The sequence below is a fragment of the Chiloscyllium plagiosum genome, unplaced genomic scaffold (assembly GCF_037043375.1).
Source record: "Chiloscyllium plagiosum isolate Xiang-an unplaced genomic scaffold, Cpla_swu_hap1 HiC_scaffold_45, whole genome shotgun sequence".
NCBI classification, from domain to species: Eukaryota; Metazoa; Chordata; class Chondrichthyes; order Orectolobiformes; family Hemiscylliidae; genus Chiloscyllium; species Chiloscyllium plagiosum.
The window spans coordinates 36,474,884-36,496,580 of record NW_028270183.1 but is presented as its reverse complement, the minus strand read 5'-3'; the positions used below and the strand labels follow the sequence as shown (position 1 = coordinate 36,496,580).

The 21,697-nt window shown below is 43.0% G+C and overlaps 1 protein-coding gene across 1 annotated transcript in view; it reads left to right on the top strand.

Moving 5' to 3' along the window:
- Window positions 1-21,697, top strand: part of pnpla6 (patatin-like phospholipase domain containing 6) — a 157,838-nt gene that overhangs the window by 77,299 nt on the left and 58,842 nt on the right. The window contains exons 19-22 of the mRNA XM_087983348.1: window positions 8,664-8,727; window positions 13,248-13,416; window positions 16,506-16,688; window positions 16,912-17,030. Coding sequence (XP_087839474.1) covers window positions 8,664-8,727; window positions 13,248-13,416; window positions 16,506-16,688; window positions 16,912-17,030 — 535 coding nt within the window. The remainder of the gene's footprint in view (window positions 1-8,663; window positions 8,728-13,247; window positions 13,417-16,505; window positions 16,689-16,911; window positions 17,031-21,697) is intronic.

Below are 21,697 nucleotides of genomic sequence, written 5' to 3'. Positions count from 1 at the left end.
TGGGTTATTCCAACCATTCCCATAAATGTGGAGGAGCCGCTGGTGGTAACTTTTGTTTTTGTTGGCAGTCTGGGCGCTGTCCAACCAATGCGGCTCTGTCTGGTCACCAGACATAACTTCTTACCGGCACCTTCATTTTGGAAACCTCTGGGATGACCTTGATGGAGCTCAGCCAGTATCTGGCAGCAACCTTTGCTCAGGACAATCACTGTTGCTTCCCATAATCATAGGCCATTCTTGACAGTGATCTGGTCTCTCCAGGTCCAAAACGGTTGTAGCGGCCCTTTGGTTTCTCCCATCACCTGTTTCAGTTTGCCAGGACTGGATCATTTTGCATCCATTAGAACAACAAAGAGAAGTACAACACAGCAACAGGCCCTTTGGCCCTCCAAACCTGTGCCAGTCGTCATGCCCTAAATAAACTAAAAAACCTTCTGCCCTTATTCGGTCAGTATCCGTCTTCTCCCTCCTTATTCATATAACCATCAAGATGCTTCTTAAATGTCACCAACGGGCCTGCTTCCACCATCTCTTCTGACAGATCCTTCTGATCCTTCAAATCTTCCACATCCTTCTGGTAGTTTGGTGAAGTTGATTTGCAGATATTTTGTCCCCTGTCTCGGTGACATCTTCAGGGCGTCCTGTGAAGCACTGCTGTACTGTCTCGTTTGGAACTTATTTGGTTCCATTTTTGCTGCTTCCAGCAACCGGAACCAAATAAATTCCAGAAGAGACAGTATAGCACAGGAGGTTCCAAAGCACTGAAGATGTCACCTAAACAGGGGACAAAAAGTCTGCAAATCCACTTCCCAGCTCAGTGGACATACCCACAACCATAGCAACCAGCACCCGAGCTGCAAATTGTTACATAAACCTTGTAGCCCATGCTCTGGGTGATAAAGGCAAGCATGCCATATGCCGCCTTAATCACTTTGGCCACCTACGTTGCTGCTTTAAGGGAACTATGGGGACCTGTATGCTCAGATCTGTCTGTATGTTAATGTCCTGATGGGTTATGCCATTTACAGTATAGTTCATACCTAGATTTGATCCTCCAAAATGCTTCATTTTGCATTTGTCTGGATTAAACTCCACCTGCCATATCTGTGCCCTAGTCTCTAATCTATCTATGTCCTGTTTTATCTTTTCACCATTGTCGGCACTATAAGCAACTCCACCAATCTTTGTGTCATCTGCAAACTTACTAATCAGACCACCCACATTTTCCTTCAGATCATTTATATTTACTACAAACAACAGAAGACCTGAGACTGATCCCTGTGGATCACCATTAGTTACCGTCTCCAGTCTGAAAAACACCCTTCATTGCTACCCTCTGCCTTCTGTGGCCAAGCCAGTTTTGTATCCATCTAGCCAGCCTACACCGAATCCACGTGATTTTAGTTTTTCTACCAATCTGCCATGTGGAACTTTCTCAAATGCCTTACCAAAGTCCGTACAAACTACACTCAGTCCTTCCCTCAATAATCCTTGTCACCTCTTCAAAAGATTCGGTCAGGTTGGTGAGACATGACCTTCCCCATACAAAACCATGCTGCCTTCCCATTAACTAGTTCATTTTCCTCCAAGTGTGCATGTATCTTGTCCCTCAGTTTCTTCTCCAAGAGCTCCATTTTATAATTTCCTGGATTATCCCTGCTTCCTTTCTTAAACAAGGGAACAACATAGGTGTGGCTCCAGAGTACTGGAGCTTAGCCAATGGTCAAAGAGGATGTGAAGGTATTCCTTTAATCATCAAGGAATGTGAAGGTATTTCTTCCCTTGCATCTCACAGTACCCTGGGATCGATCCCATTTGGCCCTGAGGACTTATCTACCTTAATGTAATTTAGGATACCCAAAATTTCCTTCTTCCATAAGTGACATTCTCGTGAGTATTCACACACTCATCTCTGACCTCAACATCAGTCATGTTCTTCTCCTTGGTTAATACCGATACAAAGTATTCTTCAGGATCCCTCCCATTTCCTGTGACTCCACACATAATTTCCCTCCTTTATATTTGAGTGGGCCTACTGTTTCCCTTGCTACTCTATTTCTTCCAAGATATGCGTATAAAGCCTTAGGATTCTCCTTGACCCTTTTTACTAAAGACATATCATGGTCCCTTTTAGCCTTCCCAATTCCGTGTTTAAGTTTCTTCCTAATTTCTCTATGCTTCTCAAGGGCTTTACAAGTTTGTTGCTGCCTAGACCTCTTGTATGCTTCCTTTTTCCTTTTGACAAAGCTTACAATTCCCCTTGTTGTCCATGTTCCCGAATCCTGCAGTTCCTGTCCTTCTGTTTCGCAGGGACATGCATGTCCTGCATTTTAATAAACTGGTCTTTAAAAGCATCTCACGTGCCTGACCTAGGTTTGCCCTCAAATAACAGCTCCCCATCAACACTCCCCAGTTCCTGTTTGATTTAGGTGTAATTGGCCCTTGCCCAATGAAGCACCCTCACCCAAGGGCCACTCTTGTCCTTTTCCAAGACGACTCGAAATCTTATGGTGTTATGGTCACTAAGCCCAAAATGCTCTTCTACTGAAACCTTGGTGACCTGTCCAGGTTCATTCCCTAATACCAAGTCTATATTGTCAGCTGTGACTGGAAGTGTGTCCAGAAAATTTAAAACTATTACGGACACTTAGACCACTGGTGGTACAGCCACTGGATCTGCCAGTGGGAGGGGGCTCAATGCTACTTGGCCTCCCAGAGACAGAATTGGAAGATTGTGACCAAATGCTAAAACTCCCCAGGAGGAGCTACGAAAGAAAGGAACCTGCCTATATCCTCTGACTCCAACAGGGTGATTGTAACGAGGTTAGAATAGAATAAAATAGAATAGGAGTTCCTGGATTTGGGTGGTTAATCTGATCCAATCGGGGAGTCCTGGCTGACAGATAAGAACAGGAATGTCAGACATCCTGCTCACTCTGAGAACTGGCTGTGAGGAAGCTGGATCAGTGTCAATAACTCTCCACTTGGTGAATGGATACCACCTGCAAGTTCCCCTCCAAGGTACCATCCTGACTTTAAAAATATACTACTGTTCCTTCAGTGTCGCTGGATCAAAATATTGAAACTCCCTCCCTAATGGCATTGTGGGACTACACAATTCAAGAAAGCAGCTCAAGAAAGCAGCTCACGACCACATCCTCAGGGGCAATTAGGGACAGGCAATAAATGCTGGCCCAGCCAGTGAAATGCTAGTCTTATGAATGAATCAAAAAAGTGACTGCCACTGTGTTCTTAACCTAACTTGCCAGTTCATTTTTTTTAAATAGCTGACCTTCCATACCCTTACATAAGTTTAAAATAATAGGCTTGAATTCATTCTTCTTGAATTCAAATAGAATGTAAAATCCACTCACATCATGATCATTATTCCCTCAGGGTGCCTTCACTCTAGTTGTTAAATGATCTTGATGTACAATACCAGATCGAATACAGCCAGCTGTCTCACTCCAGAATATGTTCTAAGAAACTATCCTAAAAACTCCTCATGAAGTGTTCACCTGGGCTACCTTGGTCCATCTTATTTCTCCAGTCTGTCTGGGTTTAAATGCAAACCCTGAGGGGTTAGTTAGCTCAGTTGGCTGAATGGCTGGTTTGTGATGCTATGTGAAATCTACAATGTAGGTTCAGTTCCCCTTATGTGAAGGATTCTTCCTCCTGAACTTTTCCCCTCATCTGAGATGTGGTAACACTCAAGTTAAACCACCACAATCTTCTCTCTCTGAGAGCAATCCTGTGATCTTGTAAAACTCTGATGACTTTACCTTTGACATTATTTACCTTACTGTCGAGCTACTATTGGTGAGTGTGTGTACAACTCTCACAAGTGACATCTTGCTTTTATCATTTCTCGTCCCTACCTATACCACTTCTACATCCTTGTTGCCTGAATGTAGGTCATCCCCTCTCATGTTAATGCCATAATTAATTGAGAGCCACCCTTCTACCTTCTTCCCTTTTCTAAATGTCCTGTACCTTTCAATATTTGGGACCCAATTTGTCGTCCTACAGCCAACTGTCAGTTATTTGGGGGGTGATGTTGGAGGTCTATAGAATTGCAAACATTATGCCCTAGTTCAAAAAAAAAGGTTGTTAAAATAAGCTCAGCAGTTTCAGACCAGCTTGTTTAACTTTGGTTGGAATATTTTGAGAAGTAATTAAGCAGGACTAAATTAATAATCCTGTGGAAAACTGGGGGTTACTTCAGAATACCGAGCCTGAATTGTCTAATGGAGAGCCATATGTACTGGGGAACCTCGATTATCTGAAGGACATGGGCAGAGAGTATTTTGTTTGATTTAATTGAGTTCTGGATAATTGAATATCGGATAACATAGTTTAGCCAAGCATCGGGACCTTGCGATCTTGCCAGATAATCCAATATTCAAAGCGGTAACAGTGTTGAGTGAAATGCTGTCACTGTGATGTACTTGGACGTTTGAAAGGCATCTGATACTATGCTATACAACAGACTTCAGAAAAGTTATAGCTCATGGAATAAAAAGGGATGCAGCAAGACGGATATATAATTAGCTGAGGGTTTGGCAGAGTAATATTCGGGCTGAGAAAGGTTTGTAGTAGAATTCCCCGAAGGTCAGTAATGGAACCTTTGCTTTATTTTATATATATATGTGTGTGTGTGTATGTATATTCCTGATGAAGGGCTTATGGCCGAAACATCGACTCTCCTGCTTCTTGGATGCGGCCTGACCTGCTGTGCTTTTCCAGTGACACAATTTTCAACTCTGATCTCCAGCATCTGTTGTCCTCATTTTCTCCATATAGATCTCAGTGTAGGGAACAATTTCAAAATTTGTGGTCAGTACGAAAATTGTGAGTATAGTAAACTGTGAGAAGGACAGTGTAGAACTTCAAGGGAACATTGATAAGTTGAATGAGTGGGCAGATAGGTGGTAAATGCAGTTTAATGCAGAGAATTGTGAGGTGATGTGCATGTTGGTACAAAGTACATGGAGAGACCATTGTAAAGTAAAGGGTACTACTCTAAGGAGTGTGTAAGAGCATAGAGACCTGGTATATATGTGCCTAAGTCGGTAAAGGTGGCAGGACAAGAAGAGGGCTGTTGATCAAGAATATGGTATTCTCGGCTTCATTAATAGCATAAAGTACAAAGGCAGGGAGTTTATGTTGAACTATATACAACACTTATAGGACCTCAGCTGAAGTATTGTGTACAGTTCTGAGTGCCACACCTTAAGAAGGATGTGAATGCATTGCAGAGAGTGCCGAAGTGATTGTCAAGAATGGTTCCAGGAATGTGAAACGTTGAAGCAGTTGGGACTGTTTTCATTGGAGAGCATGGTTCCAGAGATGAGAAAAGATTGGAGATGTTTGGGATGTTTTCCTTTTGAGGAGAGAAGGTTCAGAGGAGCTTTTGTTGAACTTTTCAAAATCATGAGTCTTGACAGAATGAATAGGGAGAAACTGTACCCTCTTATAAACAGATCAGGAAACTGTACCCTCTTATAAACAGATCAGGAATTGGAAGGTACGGTTTTAAAGTGTTTTGCAAAACAAGAAATTATGAGGTAAGAGAGGTTTTCCACACAGTGATTACTTAGGGTCTGGCATTCGCTGCCTGGAAATGTGGTTGAAGTATTCAAAAGGGCATTGGATGATTATTTCTACTTAAATAATGTGCAGGGTTATACGGAAATTGCACTAAGGCCAAAATGCTCAGAGATTTGGAGTAAATATGACAGGCCGAATGGCCTCTTCCTCCACCATAACTCTGGGATTTCAATTTCTGCTGTCAGCTCATCATCTGCTTTGTTTTGAATGCTCTATATATTCAGATACACAGTCTTCAGTTTTGTCATACAGTCCTACAGCATGGAGACAGGCCCTTTGGCTGACCAAAATGTCCATCCACAGTAACCCCACCTCCCTGCACTTGGCCCAACAGATCCAGCCAGTTCACCACAGTCCTTCAGGAAAGGGAATTCTGTTGCAACTGCTTGGCCTGAATTACACATGACCCCAGTCTCTCAGTGACTTAGCTAAATACCCGCTGAGGTGTTCCAATCAGCTATTCAGTTATAATTCAATCATGTCACAAAGGTCACGCACACACTCTTTGGGGAGCCCATCATACCCTTCCCTCCGAGGAGCAAGGCATGTTCAGCCCTTAAAAATAGGCCAAAATAGTTTTCTTTAAACATACTCACTGTGCATTAAGTGTCCTTTTATTATTTTACCCCTCCCATTGTAAGTTCCTCTCCCACCTTGAACAGATATCCTGAATCCTGGCACTGGGTGGGCAACATGGTTCTCTGGACTCTTGTTCTTTGTTGCAGAGAACACTGTCAGTCCCTTTCCACTCTCCTCTACCACTATATTTCTTTTTGCTCCACCCACTTAATTGGCTTCCTGCACCACAGTACTTTGCTCAGTTAGCTCATCCTTCTGCATCTCATACTCTTTCACTTTGTTGGGAAGAGATTATCTCTTCCCTCTGGACCCACTGACTGTCTCAGCTGTAGTCATGATCCCCTGTACCTGACCACTGATTAAATCAGAATCCAATACCAATGGGGTGTGACCACCTCCTGGTTCAAAATATCCAAGCAACTTTCCCTAATATGTTGGACTCTGATCAGACCAGCACCCAGGAGCTCTCTCAAGTTGTCACAACACTTGTGACGTGTCACAATCTTTAATGTGTTTTAATTATTCAGTTTACTTGATCCAATTATTTATAATCATTTTTTTAATATATTAATCATACCACTTCTTCCTGAACTGTTTTAAATCCAAATACTCATTAAGCAGCCAACTTCTTCCCTTAATGGAGGACCAATTACGACAGATTGAATACAAAAAGCAAAATGGCATCTCCTTCAACTAACTACCTTATTCACACAACTCTCAGTACCCAGCTCAGTTGCACTCCACATTAATTTGCACTGAGATGCTATTGTTTATATGCTATTCTGTTAGCTCAGGCCTCAGGTTAAAGAAAAAAACAGATGAAGCCACTTTCCTGAATTAATTACCTTCAGCTGGTCTCAGGCAGAGAATTCTTGGGATTTTCAGCCTGGATGAAAATTAGTTTTGAAGAGAGTCAAAGACGTTAAATGATAACTATGAATAAAGTTAAATTTTTAGACCAAGCTTAAGATTTCCCAAACTCGTCCAACTCTCAGCACTCTAGTCAACCTTGCAAACAATCAACACGTTGCTCACGAGCTGCTGAGGTTCTGTGGTTTGTGCAGGAGGGATAAGAAAGGTGCATTCACCACAAATAAATTCATCCTCAAGATACATTCACCAAGTGGAAATTGTAAAGAAACTGGCAGGTCCAAATGTACAAAGCCAATTACATTAAAATAATGGCAGGTTTAAATGCAGAAGTGATTATCTGCCCCCTACTATCTTTGAATTCTATAACAAGCCAATAAATGTTCTCCAATTGAAACACCTTTCATCAGATTATAGAGAAATCAATATCAATGATATCTTTTGGGAGAGATTTTTTTTCTTTGTGTTCCATCCTTTAATCCCGGTTTTCTTTTTTCAGTGTTCTCTCTTCCCTGAAGTCTAGTTTCCCTTTAGAATCAGAGAGATGTACAGAAGAGAAACAGACCTTCCGCTCCAACTCGTCCATGCTGACCAGATATCCTAACCTAATCTACTTCTATTTACCAGCACTTGGCCCATAACCCTCTAAATTCTTCCTATTCATATACCCATCCAGATGCTTTTTACATGTTGTAATTGTACCAGTATGAACCTTTTCCCGCGTATTGAGTCGGGTATTACAAGGGGGCATAGCTTTAAATTAAGGGGGGGTAGATATAGGACTGATGTTAGGGGTAGGTTCTTCACTCAGCGAGTCGTTAGTTCATGGAATGCCCTGCCAGTAACAGTGGTGGACTCTCCCTCTTTATGGGCATTTAAGAGGGCATTGGATAGGTATATGGAGGATAGTGGGTTAGTGTAGTTTAGGTGGGCTTGGATCGGCGCAACATCGAGGGCCCAAGGGCCTGTACTGCGCTGTATTCTTCTATGTTCTATGTTCTATGTTCAGCCTCCACAACTTCCTCTGAAAATTCATTCCATACACACACCATCCTCTGTGTGAAAAAGTCCTTAGACCCTTTTAAATCTTTCCCCTCTCATCTTAATCCTGTGCCCCCTAGTTCTGGACTTGCCCACCCCAGGGAAAAGACCTTGACTATTCATCCTATCCATGCCCCTTATAATTTTATAAACCTCAACAAGGTCACCCTCAACCTCTGACCCTCCACAGTCAAACAATGGCTGAAGTGTATGAGGGTTCAGTGCCAGCGCTCTATTGAACTGTCATGCCATCACAGTCATGTTCAATCAGTTTTCACCCGATGCCCATGTCTATGTGGATTTCCCTCAGCAGCGATTGCTTCACATCTCCACTATGAGGCTGGTACTTCTCTGATTTGCTTTGATGCAGAAATGTTTTCTCGGCGACTGACCTCATTCGGACTTGGCCTGCTCCCAGGAACAAGGAGGGGATTGGGGAGTATTTCTGAGTCTTTTACCATCTGATCCACATGCTGCCTGGCTAGTGAATTGCTTTGACTGCTTACCCAGTGTGGTGTTGACGATGACAATAACTCTCAATGGCTGTCTTTGTAACTTGCTAGGGCCCACATTGCTGATGACCAGTGATATTATTCGGCAGCGTCTGGGTGCGTCAGCACTGGACAGGTAAGAATACTGACTAAGAATATCAATCATCTCAAACTGTATGGTATGCAATACTGTATTCCGCCTGAATTGCAGTTTATAACTGGGATGTTGCTGCTATCTGGTGATATGTGATTTTAGGGACAGATGATTTAAAGATGAATAATAATTAACTTTATTAAGTTATTAAAAGCAGGCATTTCCTGGCATAACTTTATCCACAATTTAGTTACATGCGTCAAACAAATCTGAACTGATTTCTCAAAGATCAATCAGATAGTTGTTTATCAATGGGGATTTAAGGGAGGTGATGGCTTAATGGTTATGACACCTGGTCAGTAATATAAAGCTCTCGGCTGATGTTCTGGAGACATTGATTTGAGTCCCACTGTGGCACATGGTGATTTGAGTCCCACTGTGGCACATGGTGGTTTGAGTCCCACTGTAGCACATGGTGAAAGTTGAATTCTGTACAAAAAAGAATTCTACAATTAAGAGCTGATTCAATGGTAACCGTGTAACCCTGTCACTGTTGTTGTAAATATCCACTTAATTCACTACTGTCCTTCCCTCATCGGGCCTATATGTGGCTCCAGACCCACAATAATTTGGCTCACTCTTAACTGCTGACTGAAATGACCTAGAGACCCAATCATTTGTAGCATTGATGGGCAAAAAACTGCTGGCCTTGCCAATGATCCCAGACAAGACTAAATAAAATAATGAAGTCTTGGCAAAGTTAAGATCGTGTGTAGTCCTCCTCACAGGCAGGTTTCTCCTGGGGATGTTTGAAATTTCATGAGAAATGAAGGTGGTGATGGTACTGGGTAGCTTGACAGGGAATAGTTCCTTTTATTTTAATTATAACCATCTTGGAGCATCGTTTGAGAATGAAACAAAACCTGTCCAGTGTCATACAGTGCAGAGTGCTTCCTTTTACCTACAGTGTCACTCCGTACGCCTGATGCTCAGGATGTACTGTGACCACCCTTGTATCTTTAAGATGATCTCTCATGTGAAACAGGAAGTAGGGAGTTTTTCATGTCTTTAATTTAGCCTGGGAACTGTACCTTCATACGTGTACTGGATGGACATGCAATTAAATCTGAACTACTTCAGCATCTACTTATTTTCAGCCAAAGGCCAAAATTATGTTTTAAATTCATGAGACTCCTTTCTTCTTGCCCAAAGCAGATGGGTGAGATGTTAATGCACAGTTTGGGAGCAGGAGGAGATGGGAAACAAGCTGCTGTTTTGTGCCATCTGCTTCTACTGACACTCTGTTAATATTACTATCATTGCTGTCACAGCTCAAAAATAACTCCAGGCATCATGCAATTTTGAGAAGACAAGCCTATAAATTTACAGTATAGTTCAAGCATACTCAAATGCTGTCCGCACCTGCCATTTTGCTTTGTTGGAATATTTGTGGGAAAGACATCCATACATTATTGGAAACTTTTGATGCTTCAAGCAGTATTCTATGCAAAAATACCACTGAAACACCCATTGTGTTGTTGCAATAAATAATGCATAATAACTCGCATTAGTTACATGTGCTTGTGGTAGAGTCATAGAACATAGAAGAATACAGCGCAGTACAGGCCCTTGGGCCCTCGATGTTGCGCCGATCCAAGCCCACCTAAACTACACTAACCCACTATCCTCCATATACCTATCCAATGCCCTCTTAAATGCCCATAAAGAGGGAGAGTCCACCACTGTTACTGGCAGGGCATTCCATGAACTAACAACTCGCTGAGTGAAGAACCTACCCCTAACATCAGTCCTATATCTACCCCCCCTTAATTTAAAGCTATGCCCCCTTGTAATACCCGACTCAATACGCGGGAAAAGGTTCATACTGTCGACCCTATCTAACCCCCTAATCATCTTGTACACCTCAATCAAGTCACCCCTAAACCTTCTTTTCTCTAGTGAAAACAGCCCCAAGTGCCTCAGTCTTTCCTCATACGATTTTCCTTCCATACCAGGCAACATCCTGGTAAACCTCCTCTGCACCCGTTCCAATGCCTCCACATCCTTCCTATAGTATGGCGACCAAAACTGCACACAATATTCCAGATGCGGCCGTACCAGAGTCTTATACAACTGCATCATGACCTCAGGACTCCGGAACTCAATTCCTCTACCAATAAAAGCCAGTACGCCATATGCCTTCCTCACCGCACTATTTACCTGGGTGGCAACTTTCAGAGATCTGTGTACATGGACACCAAGATCCCTCTGCTCATCCACACTACCAAGTATCCGACCATTAGCCCAGTACCCCATCTTTTTGTTATTCTTCCCAAAGTGAATCACCTCGCACTTAGCTACATTGAATTCCATCTGCCACCTTTCTGCCCAGCTCTGCAGCTTCTCTATATCCTGCTGTAACCTGCCACATGCTTCCTCACTGTCAACAACTCCTCCGACTTTCGTATCATCCGCAAACTTGCTCACCCAACCTTCTAACCCCTCTTCCAGGTCATTTATAAAAATGACAAACAGCAATGGTCCCAAAACAGATCCTTGTGGAACACCGCTAGTGACGGCACTCCATGAAGAAACTTTGCCATCAACTACTACCCTCTGTCTTCTTCCATCCAGCCAATTTCTAATCCAAACCTCCAACTCACCCTCAATGCCATATCTCCGTATTTTCTGCAGTAGCCTACCATGGGGAACCTTATCAAACGCCTTACTAAAATCCATATATACCACATCTACCGCTTTCCCCTCATCAACCTCCTTCGTCACCTTTTCAAAGAATTCAATAAGGTTTGTGAGGCACGACTTGCCCTTCACAAAACCATGCTGACTATCCTTGATCACATTATTCCTATCCAGATGTGCATAAATCCTATCCCTTACAATTCTCTCTAAGACTTTGCCCACAACAGAAGTGAGACTCACCGGCCTATAGTTACTAGGGCTATCCCTACTCCCCTTTTTGAACAAGGGAACCACATTTGCTATCCTCCAGTCTTCTGGGACTACTCCTGTAGACAAAGAGGACATAAAAATCAAGGCCAATGGCTCTGCAATCTCCTCCCTTGCTTCCCAGAGAATCCTAGGATAAATGCCATCAGGCCCAGGGGACTTATCTATTTTCACCTTTTCCAGGATTTCCAACACCTCTTCTCTACATACCTCAAAGCCATCCATTCTACTTATTTGTGCCTCAGTATTCTCATCGACAACAATGCCCTGTTCCTGAGTGAATACTGAAGAAAAGTATTCATTCAGTGCCTCCCCAATCTCTTCCGCCTCCACACGCAACTTCCCCCTACTATCCTTGACTGGACCTATTCCTACCCTAGTCATTCTTTTATTCCTAACATACCTATAGAAAGCCTTAGGGTTTTCCCTAATCCTATCTACTAAGGACCTTTCATGTCCCCTCCTTGCTGCTTTTAGCTCTCTCTTCAGGTCCTTCCTGGCTACCCTATAACTCTCAATCGCCCCAATTGAACCTTCACGTCTCATCTTGAGATAGGCCGCCCTCTTCCATTTAACAAGGGATTCCAATTCCTTATTAAACCACGGCTCCCTCGCACGACCCTTTCCTTCCTGCCTGACAGGTACATAATTATCAAGGACACTCAGTAGTTGCCCCTTGAACAAGTTCCACATATCATTTACACTCTTGCCTTGGAGTCTACTTTTCCAAGCCACACATCCTAAGTCATGCCTCACCGCATCATAATTTCCCTTACCCCAGCTATAATTCTTGCCCTGTAGTACACACTTATCCCTCTCCATCACGAGTGTAAAAATCACCGAATTATGGTCACTATCCCCAAAGTGCTCACCTACCTCGAATTCTAACACCTGGCCTGGTTCGTTACCCAGAACCAAATCCAGTATGGCCTCACCTCTTGTTGGCCTGTCTACATATTGTGTCAGGAAACTCTCCTGCACACATTGAACAAACACTGACCCATCTAACGAACTTGAGCTATAGCTTTCCCAATCAATATCAGGAAAGTTAAAGTCCCCCATAACAACCACCCTATTACTGTCACTCATCTCCTGAATCACCTTCCCAATCCTTTCTTCAATGATTCTAGGACTATTAGTCCCTACCTCTTAGACCAGAAGGTCCATGTTCAAGTCCCACCTGCCCCTGGAGGTGGGTAATAATGCATCCAAAGAGGTTGATTAAAAATATCTAGCATTGTTTGTTCAAGAAACCCATTGCCTAGCCCACCCCTGGTCATCCCCCACTGAACTGTGAGAGTCATTGCCAGTGTATATGAAATGAATTAACATCTGTTAAGTTTTCCATGTTTGTTTAACCATCAGGATGGTTTGCAGTGCCTGAATGTAGCTGTCCTGATCTAGTTTAGTTTGCTACCCATTGGAGGCAGTGGCCTTCGCAGGAGAATGTTGCTTATTCCAACTTGGTTCAATGCTGACTGCTTTCATGTTCGAGAGTTGTCTTCCCATTGACGTTGACAGTTGTCAGGTAGAGTAGACTAGCTACATAGGCTGCTTTGTGGGCAAACAATCAGTGTTTTGATCCCCTTTTTCAGCATCCATGAATACCGTCTGTCAGGCTGGCTGGCCCAGCAAGAGGATATCCACCGCATTGTGTTGTACCAGACTGACTACGGCATGACACCTTGGACCCAACGCTGCATTCGGCAGGCTGACTGCATCCTCATCATCGGACTCGGAGACCAAGAGCCCACCTTGGGAGAGGTAGCATGAGACCCTGCATAGCATTTCTGGCTCATTCCCTGTAACCTACTGTGTAAATTGGTTGATAGATTGAGTTGTTGGCAGCAACCTGATGTCACTGATGAAAACCCACTGGCTGTGATAACTAGGGAAAGGTAAGGGAGCAGAGTAATAGAAAAGTAAATCTATACAGCCGCAGAAAGATAGGAAAGAAATTGTCCCAGCCACTTGGGGAATAGAACTTAGGATATTTGAATTCCTTGAATTGTGTCTATTTCTAGAAAGTTTTAACTATATTCAGGAAGTTTTACATATTTGGCCTAGAAGGGATTTTAATTAAAGGTATATTACAATAAATGAGATAACACCCTTTGAGAAATCCTCTCCTCATCTTCAACATAGACATAGAGCAGTATAGCACAGTACAGGCCCTTCAGCCCTCGATGTTGTGCCAGCCTTTTATTCTACTCTAAGATCAGACTAACCTACATATCGTTCATCTTACTATCATCCATGTGCCTATCCAAGAGTCACTTAAATGTCCCTAATGTGCATTCCACGCACCCACCACTCTGTGTAATAATCCACCTCTGACATCTCCTCTGAACGTTCCTCCAAGTCCCTTAAAATTGTGTCCCCTCGTGATAGATGTTTCTGCCCTGGGAAAAAGTCTCTGGCTATTCACTCTATTTATGCCTCTCATCATCTTAATTTTTGATTAATGTTTTGCAATCTTTCATTGCCCATCTGAGGGGACAGGCAGGGCCTCAGTTTAATGTGTTAGTCAATGGTGTAGCATTTCCTCTGTACCACTGTATTTCCATGATGACACATCATAGAATCGTAGAATCCCCACAGTGTGGAAGCAAGCCATTCAGTCCATGAAGTCCATACCGACCCACCGAGACCGTATCCTTGTAGTCCTGTCTTACCCATGGCTAACCTAACTTGTCTGAAATCCCTGAACACTATGGGTAATTTAGCACGGCCAATCCACCCTACATGCACACCTTTAGACTGTGGGAGGAAATCGGAGCACCCAGAGGAAGAGCCAGGGAGCATGTCTGTGTGGAGTTTTCACAGTCACCTGAGGTTGGAATTGAGGTCCCTGGCGCTATGAGGCAGCAGTGCTAACCACTGAGCCACCGTGCCACCATCTGCAACTAGTGTTTTTTGCTGGAAGGTAGCACTTTGAGCAAACCATTGAGTTCAGTGTTGGAATTGCACACAGTGCAAAGCTAGCCCATGCTGTGTCACAATTCAAGGGAATGAATAATTGAAGTTGTTCACTTGATATGTTTGTATAACCAACTTTTGCTTTCTATCGTCTTGCTTCTGGAAGCCTGAAATGGAGAAATGCAGGGGTATGGAGGCGCAATGATAACGTCCCTAACCATTGGATAAACACATGAATGAAAATGGAATAGTGTAGGATAGATAGGCTTCAGATTGACTCCACAGGTCAGCACAACATCGAGGGCCGAAGGGCCTGTACTGCACTGTAATGTTTTAAGTTCTGTAACCCAGAGGCTCGAAGCTAATCCTTTGGTCCGTGGGTTCAAATCCCACCATGGTAGTTGGTGAAAATTAAATTGATTAATACAATGTGGAATACAAAATTAGTCTTCGTATTGGTGGACATGCTGACCATCATTGATTGGAGCAGAAAAATCCATCTGATTGGTTAAAGTCCTTTCAGAGGAGAAAATCTGCCATCCTCACTTATATATGATTCCAGATTCACTGCAGGTTGGCTGTTAACTGCCCCACTGAATATGATGGAGTAAACCACTCAGTTAAGGATGAAAAACAGTTGTTGGCCCTTACTAGTGACTCCCACCTTACGTGAAAGAATTTTAATTTAAGGAGCAACACATTCACATTAATAAGGAGAAAAGATAAAGGATCCTTTCAGATGTGGCATTTATTTTTAAGACGTGTTCCGCTTTTTCTGTTAAAACAAACTTTATAAGGCAATAATGATGCACTTGCTTGGAAATTTTGAGAATGATGTATATTTGTTCCCATCCCCGAGTGCTAGATGGCTAAATGTCAAGATTACAGCAATTTAAGTAAAATCTGTTCTCTGACCTGAGAATGGGATTTTCCTGCTGGTCCCTGGATACTGTAGCACAGGCAGTGCTTTTGTCTCCCACTGGAGATTTCCTAGGACCATGCAATGGGTGAGGAACTTCCCTTCTGTGAGGTGACTGGGGAAGCTGGGCTCATTCTTCTGAAGGTCAGGAAGGTGAAAACAGATGTCATTGAAGTGTTCAAAATCTTGAAAAATTCAGAAATCAAGCCATATTATTCTGAGTTGTCACAAAATTTAAAGATGTTATTCAAGTGCACAGAGTTCCCCAAATTGACCTTCAGACCCAGGTTGACAGGAACTACAAACTAAGATTTTACACTTGACAAAAATTGCTGTTTATTACAAATAACTAGATTCTAGCTACAGGTAAACAATTCTGAATGCCAACAAATATATCTCTACTGGCTAAAGCGCTCATCCCTTCGTACGATTCATAGCCTTGTATGCCTTACCATTGCAAGTGCACATCTAAATACTACTTAAACGTTATGAGGGTTTCTACCTCGACCACCTTCCAAGCAGTGATAACAAAAAATGCTGAAAGTCACAGTACTTCAGGCAGCAGCCGTGCAGAGAGAGACAGCTAACGTTGAGAATCTAGAAGACTTTCTTTTTGGAGCTGAAGTGTGGAGGGGCCAGCATTTATACAGCAGTGGATCAGCACCCCTTTGCCCCTCGTGCCCCCCACCACCCCCTCTCCCCAATATAGCATAAATGCTGTCTCCTCTACACTTCACATCGGCTCTGATGAAGACTCATCTAGACTCAAAACTCAACGTTACTCCTACCTTGCGTGCACTGTCAGGTAACTTTCCTGAAGTACAGCAATCCTTTCCACAATCCTTGGTTTTTAAAACAGTCTTTTTTCCCTTTTCAGTCCACAATTGAAAATACAGAAAAATATAAAGAGGCAACCTTTACATTTGTGCTGTCCATCCATGCCCCTCTCACATGGAGTATGTGTCTACACAGCTAGTATTTCTTGGTTATATGTCTCTGCACTCCATCTCTGCAGCTGGAACAGATGTTAGAGAACACAGCTGTCCGGGCACTGAAGCAACTCATCCTTCTACATAAGGAAGATGGTCCCAGTCCTTCCCGGACCGTGGAGTGGCTGAACATGAGGAGCTGGTGTTCAGGACATTTTCACATCAAGTGTCCTCGCAGGATCTTCTCTCGTCGGAGCCTCCAAAAATTGGTAACTGGGCATGGGCTATCTGACCACCGGTGGCTGCAGGAGTGCAGATCTGTGAGGCGAGGTGGGAAAATTGGAATAACTAATTTACTGTGGGTAGCTTGCTGGGAATGCATGCTTTGGCAATGAGGCAGTAAGGGTCTGGAGCAAGCAATGTTAAGTGAGGTAGAAGAAAGTTGTCTTGGAAGTTGAGAAGGACAAGGAGTAATTATCATTCTTCTTTCAGAGGGAGATGTATGAAAAACTATTTGAGAAAACAGCAGATCGACACAGTGACTTTTCTCGACTGGCTCGAATCCTCACAGGAAACACGATCGCACTGGTCTTAGGAGGGGGTGGAGCCAGGTAACTAAAGTTTAACTACTAGTTGAGATGTTGTTAATAATGAGGAGCAGCAGTCGGAGTGGGCTGCAAAACACTTTTTTTTAGTTGACGCACATTCCTCCTCCGCCCGCCACCAACCCTCCATGTTTAAGTGGTGTATGTATGTATGTACGTTCCATGCTGTTTCGGAATGTCACTGATGCACAAACTATCTTTCTCGATTCTATGGAAGCACGTTTGTCAAGAATTTACTTGGGATGTCCAGGGTGTTCACTTATTAAAAATGGTCAGAAGTCCTGATGGAAAAGCAGAGTTATAAAGCTCAGACTCCCATTGATCTTATAGATTTGCAATGTCCCTCAAGCTATCTTGCCTAGAATTCAGGCTGAATCTTTTGCCACTCCCAGAATGTGTCCGTCAGTGTTTGACCCCATAAATGGCCTGTTCTTTCTCCCCAGAGGAGAAAGTGAGGACTGCAGATGCTGGAGATCAGAGCTGAAAATGTGTTGCTGCAACAGCGCAGCAGGTCAGGCAGCATCCAAGGAACAGGAGAATCGACGTTTCGGGCATAAGCCCTTCTTCAGGATTCCTGAAGAAGGGCTTATGCCCGAAACGTCGATTCTCCTGTTCCCTGGATGCTGCCTGACCTGCTGCGCTGTTCTTTCTCCCCCTCTCACGTTCCCATGTGTGAAGAGTTCTCTACTCCCCAACCAAGCCTGGCCTAATCTGTGTGATAGTTTTTGGTAAAGATCCTTGGGTCAAGAGTGTGGTGCTGGAAAAGCACAGCTGTTCAGCCAGCATCCAAGGAGCAGGAGAATCGATGTTTCTGGCATAAGCCCTTCATTAAATGGCCCTGGCCCAGTGTCCTTTTAACAGTCTGCAGCTTAACAGTGTTTTGCATTTGAAGGGTTGGATCAGGCTGAACTGCTGTTGTTGCACTGGTGTTGATGTCAGTGTAGATGTAGTGCTAAGGAACCTATGCAGCTCAGTTCTGATGTGGGCTTGAAAGCCACAGCAGTTTCTGACAGTCTCCATGGAAGCCAATACCTTTTAAAGAGACATTTTATCTTCAAATTTAACTGAAAGAATAACATAACACTGCAGACTTCACATTTAACTTTACTGTGACAAATTACTAAAAGCATTAACTCACTGTTTTCATTTGTATGGGGTATAATAATACTTCAAACTGTCGTGGTTATGGGTATGTTTGCAGATGTTTCATCCCTTGTCGAGGCGACATCTTCAGTGCTTTGGAACCTCCTGTGAAGCGCTGCTGTACTGTCCCTTCTGAAATTTATTTGGTTGTGTTCCTGCTACTTCTGGTTGTCAGATCCAGTTGCTCGTTGTAGTGGCCCACATAGTGGACCTAGGTCGATGTGTTTGTTGATGGAGTCCATGTCTGAGTACCATACTTCTAGGAATTCTCTGGCTGTCCTACGATTGTTGTGTTGTCCCAGGATTCCATGCAAAGACTACACAAAACACAATATAGGACAAACAGGCAGACAACTAGCAATCCGCATCCACAAACACCAACTAGACACTAAACACCACGACCAGCTGTCCCTAGTAGACACACACACACACATACACACGCATACATACATACATACACACACACAGACACAGACACACACACACACACATACATGCACACACACACATATACACACACACATATACACACACACACACACACACACACACACACACACACACACATACACACACACACACACAGACACACACAGACACGCACACACACACATGCACACACACGCGCACGCACACACACATATACACACACACATATACACACACACATATACACACATGCACATACACACACATACACACACATACACACACATACACACACATATACACACACATACACACACATATACACACACATACACACATATACACACACACACACATATACACACACACACACACACATATACACACACACACACACACATATATACACACACACCAAGGATCACAAATTCAACTGGGACAACACAATGATCATAGGACAAGCTGAATAGAGGACAGCCGGAGAATTTCTATAAACATGGCACTCTTCCACAGACTCCATCAACAAATATCTAGACTGAGATCCAAAACCGGTCACTACAACGAGCAACTGGAAGCAGCAGCAACGGAACCAAATAAATTCCAGAAGGGACAGTACAGCAGCACTTCACAGGAGGCTCCACAGCACTGAAGATGTCACCCAGACAGGGCTAAAATATCTGCAAATCAACTTCCCAGCTCAGTGAACATACCCACAACCAAACCCGAGCTGCAAACCCTGAATACTTTAAACAAGTGGATAGTAGCCTTTTACTTATCACTCATTGTAACCTTGATGAAGTTATAGTTATCGAAAACAGTTCAGAGCTGCTTCCATCTTTTATTGGGCTGCTTCTTTTGTCACTTCCCAGCGGGCCACTTCAAATCCCAGGAATAGCGCTCACTGTGAGGATTGCACTGCAAACTACTTCCTCTGGCTTCAAACTGGGCAAATCTTCAACCTCGAACCTGTCAAACACTCAGTCTTACATCTGAGTGTGAGATCCACAGTGAACATTTTGTTTGCCTAAAGCGCAGGCCTGGTTGGTACAGTCTCTTGCTCTCGACATTTCAGATGGCTCCAGACCACATTAGGTATACCAAGAGCAGCTGTCCATCTGTGATATTCAAAGAGACCTGGGTGTTCAGCTGCATAGATCTTTAAAATGTCACAAACAGGCCCAGAAAACAGCCAAGAATGCTAATTGAATACTAGCCTTCATGTCTGAAGGACTGATGTACAGAAGTTATTCTGCAGTTATGCAAAATCCTAGTTAGACCCCACTTAAAGTCCAGATCTGGGTAGTGCACCTTAGGAGAGGTATATTGGCCTTGGAGGGAGTTTTCCCAGACTGATGTCTGGAATTCAGGAGTTAAGTCATGAGGACAGATCATATAAATGAGGCCTTTTTTTGTCTAGGATTTAGAAGGTTAAGGGCTGATCTGATCGACGTTTCAAGACTGTGTACAGTTCTAGTTGCCATAGGATTTCCTGGGATTGGAGGGTTTAAGTTATAAGGAGATGCTGAATAAGCTGGGAATGTTTTCACTGAAGTTTAAAAGGCTGAGGGGTGACCTTTGTAAAGGTTTGCAGAATCATGGGGGGCATATACGGAGGGTATGGAATGAACTGCCAGAGGAGGTGGTAGATCCAACATTTAGAGGACAGTTGGACAAGTAGATGAACAGGAAATGTTTTTAGGGATATGGGCCAAATGGGCTAGTTTAGTTTGGGAAACCTGGTCGACATGGATGATTTGAACCTCTATCACTCTATATTAACAGGAAAAGATAGGATAAATAAAGATAAACTATTTTCACTGGTTGGAAACTCTAGAATTAGGGGCATAGTCTTAGAATGTGGGCAGCATCATTCAGGAGAGATGTTAGGAAGCATTTCTGTACACAAATGGTGGACGAGATTTGGAATTCTCCTCCACTAATGGCCGTAGATGCTGGATTGGTTGTTATCTTTAAATCTGAGATTTATTGTTAAAGAAAAGTATTTAGGGATAAGAGTCAAATGGAGGTGTATGGAGTCTGGTCATAGATCAGCGATGATCTAATTGAGTGGCAGAACACGCTCAGGGGGCTGGATAGCCTATTCCTGTTCCTATGTTTCCTATATTACTGGGTTAAATGTAAGCTCGTAACCTAGTGTCAAAATGGTTTCCTCTGTCCTCCTCATCGTGGCAATGGAAATGCATGCTATTTTTATCTTAAAAGTAAAATTAATTAGTTATTCTACATCCCAACTTCCTTTCATCATAGAAGTAAAGGGATAGTTTGCACAACTGTTTAGTAATTGATTTATATTATAGTTTTCCAGGACTTTGGGAGACTTGTGGTTTACTCATGATGGGGTCAAATCATACTCTCACGTTTTATTTTCATTTTTTTCTAGATATATTCTAATTAATGTGTTTAGAAATGTTATGACATGCCTCTGGAGCCAATAAGAATAGAACCGGGGCTTTCTGGCTCGGGGAAGGGACACTATCACAAGATGGCTCAACAGTACTGTCATTTTTTTTGTTATTTAATGTATATCGTACTCTCGTTGTCCCCAAACCCAAAAATCTTGCACCTGGCCCCTCAATAAAGCAATGTGAATCTTCCTCTGATCTCTAATAATTAAACTAACCATACTCACTGTCAGACAGATTCCTGCACAGGCCATCTTATCGTTATTGTCTTCGCTGCATTCAAAGATACAGTCCCAAAATTTGGCAATCTTTTAAACCAGAAAATACAATCCTGAACAATCTTAATCATCTAAAGCTCAATTGTAGCATTGACAGACAAGGAACTCCCACACCCTCTGAACTTTGTAGCTAGAATTTTAATTATAGCATTAGGAGTTCATAGATGCTGACCGTTCTGTCCTGTACCACTAATAATGGTTCAGGAGTCAGTCAGGTTCCAGATTCCAGTCAGCGCTGCTCACTGTCTTGTATGGGACACTGGAAAAGCAGAACTCTTCTTCCAACCAGAGGAAAATCATAACGGACTTTTGCTGAAAGTGAACTCGGGGTCACTGCAGGACTGTACAGGTGAAGACAGAATCAAACTTGGCTTTTTGTTGCTACCTGATGTCAATACCT